This window comes from Ailuropoda melanoleuca, chromosome 2 (assembly GCF_002007445.2).
Source record: "Ailuropoda melanoleuca isolate Jingjing chromosome 2, ASM200744v2, whole genome shotgun sequence".
Lineage (NCBI taxonomy): Eukaryota > Metazoa > Chordata > Mammalia > Carnivora > Ursidae > Ailuropoda > Ailuropoda melanoleuca.
In genome coordinates this window covers 77,155,858-77,161,819 of record NC_048219.1, presented here as the reverse complement: position 1 = coordinate 77,161,819, position 5,962 = coordinate 77,155,858, and the positions used below count along the sequence as shown (strand labels likewise).

The window sequence follows — 5,962 nt, the reverse complement described above, 5'->3', positions numbered from 1 at the left end:
GTGGCTGAGCTGGGACCTGAATCAGTCGCGGGGCCCCCAGGCCAAGACCAGAAGGCTTACGGGGAAGGGGCCCCTGCGCGTTCCTTTCAGGACCAGGTCCTTCATCCCCCCTCAGTCTCCATCGCAGGACAGAGCGACTGCAGTAACAGTGTCTCAGGGACTTGGGAGGACAGGCTCTCAGGGAGCTTCCTGCCCCCTCACACACAGAGCACCGGCTCCTCAGCCCTGGGCAAGGACGTTTCTCTCCACCAGAGCAGAGGAAAAGCCTGGCGTTCCTGTAGCCTGCGAGACAGGCCCCCCATGGGAGCCCAGCACCCCGAGAGGTGGTGGCTTTGCCTGGGTATCTACCTAGTCACACGGGCTGCAGTCTATTTTCTTTTTTTTTTTTTTTAAGATTTTATTTATTCATTTATTTATTTATTTGTCAGAGAGAGAGAGTGCACAAGCAGGGGGAGAGGCAGACAGAGGGAGAAGCAGGCTCCCTGCTGAGCAAGCAGCCCAATGCAGGGCTAGATCCCAGGACCCTGGGATCAGGACCTGAGCCAAAGGCAGACCCTTAATGCACTGAGCCACCCAGGTGTTCCCGGGCTGCCCTCTATTTTCATTCACTGCTTACCCATCACATTTCTGTCCTGTCTCTCCATCCAGGCCACAAGCTCTGTGGCGGCAAGGATGTCTTGGTCCCGGGGAACGTGGGCAGTGCCAGGCAGGGAAGGGGGGCTCAGGGACACCTACTGATTGATGAGACTTGGGGCAGGGGGTGAGGCAGAGATCTGTCACGATGACCACAGGGAGTGGGTGTGCAAACCACCTTTTCTGTCCCAAGCCTCAGTTTCCTGCTATTCTTGGTCAGTGTGTGTCTCCCTAAGAATCCAGGCCTGACACACAGTAGCTGCTCTCCTCCCAGTCCTGCCTGGGTGCCCCTTGAGCTGTGTAAGCGCAAGCAGACAGCAGGGACAGCCTCACGCAGAGGTCAACGGGCGGCTACCAAGCATTGGTCTCTTGGCTGTCAGACATCATGGCCTGGGGACAGACAGAAATGAACTCACATCATCTGTCTCTTGGTCCCAAAGGAGAAAGAGGGTCTGCCTAAAGCCATGGAGACTCTGGGCAGGGGGTTTGCTGACAGCCTGGGAGGTTGCCCAGGTGGGGGTGTCCAGCCCAGATGGGGGTGTCCAGCCCAGGAAAGGGAAGCTGCCTTTGACTACCCCTTTAGGACCACCCACGGGGTGATCAGACCCCCTTTGAGGATGGTAATGGGGGTGGAATCACGCTAGGTTTCAGGGGGGCTACCGCAGGCCCAAGAGAGGACAGAGGGGTCCACAATCCCTCCGGCTGCTCTGAAGTTTCATAAAGGGGTACGCCTGCCTCTGCTCCTGCAGGAGCGAGTGGGGGGTCACCAGGGACCACAGAAGGATGACGCCAGGCGAATTTGAGCATGCAAATGAGTAGGATGGGCCGGTTTACTGATCAGCCTTGCCCTCCCCCTCCTCCTCCTCCCCCTCCTCTTCCTCTGCCTCCTCCTCTCTGTCCTGGGGCTTTGAGGTTCTGGGCTCAGGCCCGCCCTCCACTGCGGGCTCCTGGGTCAGGAGGTACTGCGCCAGCCGCTCCAGATCCCCCAGGCTGATCCTCCGCAGACGCTCCTGGCGCTCCCGCCTCAGCAGCTGCAGCACTGCCTTGGAGTCGCGGGGCTCAAAGTGCTTGGCGAGGACCAGGCCCAGGTGGTGCCACAAGGGCTGGGGCTGGGGGGCCTCCGCGGCCGCCGTCTTGGCCAAGGGCCGCATGATGACGTTGATGGAGGCATTGGGCCCGATGCAGTAGTCGGAGAGACGCTTGTCATCCGCCAGAAGCTGGCCTCGGAAGAGCAGGTGCTGCCGCTCCTCGGGCACCTGCAGGCGCTCGGACACCAGCTTCTTCAGCATGGCCACGCTCTCCTGCCCCGACACCTTCAGGCTGCATCTCCGGCCCAGAAGCAGCTTGACTGTGAGAATCATCGGGCCAAGAATAGCATCAGGAAGGATCCATGCTCCGCAGCTGCCCGGAGGGTTAAGGGCCAGTGCAAGAGAAGGTGGCTTCTCCCTGTGAATGGAGGGAGGTGCTCCCGGGAGGCCAGGGGCCCCGCGTGGACTGGCAGCCATTGGCTAATGCTCCGTGACGTCACAATGCTGCAGGAGGGCTCATTTTGAGAGCAGGGGCTCTGGGGAAATCAGAGGCACATTTTGGCCCCAGGACATCCTCCCTCCAGAAAGGGAGAAAGGAGAGCTGGATAGGGAAAAGGAGGGTCCAAAAGGAGAGGGTCGCAGAAAGAAATACGTCCTTGTCGATTCGTTCAACACACATGTACTGGGTGCCTTCTTGGCCAGGACCTGTCCCCAAGGAGAGATCAGATCACAGTGGCTACTTTCTGCCCTCATGCAGCTTTCAGTCTAGTGGGCCGGCTACCATTGATTTATCAAGTGTCTTCTTTCTGTCAAGCACTTGACACACTCTCTCAGATGGGGATTCCCAGAAGCAGACCCGGAGACAGGGATTCCAGGGCACGTGCTGAGTTGGAGGGGGGGGCCTGGGAAGCAGCAGTAGGAGGTGAGCAGATGAGACAAGGCATCGAGGGAAGACCAAACTGTAGTAATGAGCAGGTGGCCCTACTGAGGAACCGGGAGGCTTCAATCCTGCCGGGCGCTCCAGAAGGTTCGTAGTATACACCTGAGTTGCACCACCTGAGAAGGAAAGAAGCTGGATCTGTGTGCTCGGGCTCCTGCCTTTGGCCGGGGGAGAGGGGTGCTAACCTCTTGGCTGCATGGCCCACACAGGGGCAGGGCATGCCTCTGTGACCAGGGGAAACCAGCGGTGTGCAGGCTCTGGCAGCGGGAGGCCTCGGAGTCCGGGAGCGGGAGTGCGGAGAGGATGGAGCGGGTTCCCCGGCCATGTCTGCTGCCTGGGCCCTGGCGTACTGACTCCTCACTGCCTCAGAGGCCCTATTGCCATGTTCTCCATTTGCCAGAGGAGCCCATGGAGCTCGGCTTTCCCACACGGCAAGCAGACAGCATGGCCGTGTCTTCGCCGTTAGTGCACGTGGCCTCCTGCACCGACCGCTTGGAGCCTCCGGTGTGCCGGGCACTTGGCAGACCCGCGGGGCTCCGAAGCGAACAAGGAACACACGCGGGGCCTCTGCCTCTGCCATGTCAGCCCCTTCTGCTGGCCTGAGCTTTCTGTCCCACTTGTTAAAGGTCCCCTGGGTCAAGCCCTTTATATATGCTGGTTCACTGAAGCCCACGAGGAAGGTGTCATAATCCATTTCAGAAATGAGCCAGCATGAAGACCTGGCTGACACCCCAAAGGGGGGGATGTGGTTTCTCCCAGGAGCCCCTCTCCGCTCCCCCTCTCTCCGTGCTCCACTGCCACACTCGGCTCCCACCTCCTCTCTTCTCCCTCCAGCTTGAGCGACACTTGAACGCTGGTTCAAAACCACTCCTCCAGGCCACCAACGGATTTTCCAGACCTTGCCCTTGCACAGCACCGGGTCCGGATCCCCTGCCCAGGGTCATTCCAACCTCCACCCCTCTCTTCAGACCCTGGCAGCCTCAGGCCATGTTCTCACTCTCTGCAGTGACCCAAAGTCTAGTCCAGAGGGAAAACGAGCCTCCAGTCAGGAAGCCCCTGACATCTTGCCCTTTCCCACCCACCAGAGTGCTGCCCCAGTCCCCGCTGCTTCCCCAGCCCCCTTCCCCTCCTCTCCCTTACCAAACCTCTTGTTATTTCCGTTCTTCAGAAATATCTCCAAAATCCACCCCTCATCTGCATCTCCACTGACCCCAAGCCGGTTTGGCCTCTCACCTTCCTCCAGCCTGTGGCTCAGAATTCATAGTTGACCTCTGTCCAGTCCCACCCACTTGGGTCCATTCACGCCGCAGCCAAAGGAGTCTTCCTAAATAAAAGGGAGGCCGAGTCCCTCCTCTGCCATCCAGTTTAATCCTTTCAGCCTTTGGAATCAAAATGAGGCCCTTTAGCCCCTCACCCAAGGGCACCATGGCCCCGCCCTGCTTGCTCCCGCACCTCATTGCTTCCCCACACTGCATCTTCCCTCCAGCCAACCACCGGCCATTCCTTCTACTTGCTTGTCCCATGTGAAGTCTTCGAGGCTGGTTAAAAACCACCTCCTCCGTGAAGCCTCCTCTGCTTTCCCCAGTCTTGGGCAGAGGCAGTCCCACCTTCCTCTGCACATCTATTAATCCCCTTGAGCGTGTACCTAGCACGTGTCTGTGTCTCCCTCACCGACTGTCGGGGGGAGTGAGTCTTACCAATCTTTGTAACCCCCACCACTAGCACAGAGCCTGGTACAGAGAAGGCTTCAAATACACGTCTGTTGAATGAAGATAAAATTTAAACCCGCTGAGCTAGGCAGGAGGACGCAGGATTCAGTATGACAGGCTGCGGAAAGATAAAAACCAGCCGGCAGCCTCTCCCTTGCCCCTCCCTCTTCCTCTAGAGATATGAAAATCCAAAATTACACAAAAATAAATCAGAAAGGATTTACCAAAGGATCGTCTATCGTATTCTTTAAATAGTCAACTCCCTTGTTGCATTTGAAATAAGATAGAATTTGCAAATGTGCATATAGTGTGTGGGGTCCCCGTGGACTCCACGATGCCAGGGCGTCTGCTCAGAGAGAGTAGCACGTGGATGAGGCTTCTCCATGGCCAACCGGAAGCTGCCAGCCTCTGGAGGGGAGGATAAACCATGGGATGGACAGTATACGGTACGTACCATGTGAGATGCCCAGAGCAGAGGTAATCCAAGAAGGCTTCCTGGAGGGGGCCAAGTTTGAGTTGTCTTCTGCAGGATACAAAGGAAGGTGAGATGGCCTGCAGTCTCCCGGCTCTGGGTCTTCTGAGGAAAGTGGCAGGAGCCAGAGTTCTGAGCATGGAGGGAGGTAAGAACAAGCCACCCACCTCTAGCCTCTCCCCCTCAGACCATCTACCCAGCGGGGTCCTGCCCAGGACAGGACTAGGGAAGGGCCTGGCTTCTAGAAGCATGTGAGAGCCTCATCTCAGGCTCTGTCTCTCCAGGGCTACTTGGTGCCCCGTGTTGGGAGTTTTGAGGGCCCAATGGCTGATCATGCTTTTCAAATCAGGCTCCCTGGTCTAAAGAGTCCCATGTTCCCAACAGGCCAAGGGGACAGAAGCGGCAGAATTAGGGGTGTCCTAGGAAACTGAGAAAGATGATAGCCACCTGACCCCTGGCCCTGTGCCTGGAGCTCCCATTGCCTTCCCCAAGGGGGACGATAGGGACACCTTGCTGGGTCCTCAAATCATATTTGGAATCTGGAAAGTTCGTAATTTTCCCCATGCAATTGCTTGTCTTCATTATGCAATTAGCATGAGAAAGTGTAATTGTGTAAGCAGAGCGCGCAATCAGACAATGATTGCCGTAATTGGGGGGAAGGTTAGCGGGAATGACTGGGTTGTGTGACTTCAGGGGAAGGAATGAACACGTGCCGAGAGAACACGGCACGGAAGTGGGCTCGGCCCCCACCTGCCGACAGCTACAAGTGCAATTGTGTCACCACGAAACACGTGCAATGTCTGTGTCGGGGGCGGGGGTCTGGGGACAGGTCTGTGAATGCCGAGGTACCTGGAGGCCTTGGCAATACTCCTGACCAGACTGACTGGACGTTGGTCTGCTGAGGCCGTGAACTCCCTAAGCTAAATGCTGCATGTCCAGCCGCCAGCCTGGGGCCGGCCTGAAGCAAGGCTGCTCCTTGAATTTCATTTGCCTGCTCTGTCTCGTGGGGGTCTCATCCCTGCTCAGCTGCCCTCGCGGGTCACGCTTCCAGGCCCCAGCCCAGTACCTGATCCATGAAGGCATTCAGGGCACATTTATATAAACTTACCAAGGTAAACGTGAGCTCTGTCATCCCCGGCTGTCAGGGAAGACTCCATCACACCCAGAAACGTGCTCAAAG

The 5,962-nt window shown here is 57.5% G+C and overlaps 1 protein-coding gene across 1 annotated transcript; it reads right to left on the bottom strand.

The window, feature by feature from the left end:
* Nucleotides 1-1,285: 1,285 nt before the first annotated feature.
* UBL4B (ubiquitin like 4B) lies at nt 1,286-2,702 on the bottom strand. The gene has a single exon (XM_019799638.2). The coding sequence runs from the start codon at nt 2,136-2,138 to the stop codon at nt 1,464-1,466; it is 675 nt and encodes a 224-aa protein (XP_019655197.2). The 5' UTR covers nt 2,139-2,702; the 3' UTR covers nt 1,286-1,463.
* Between the last annotated feature and the right edge of the window lie 3,260 nt (nt 2,703-5,962).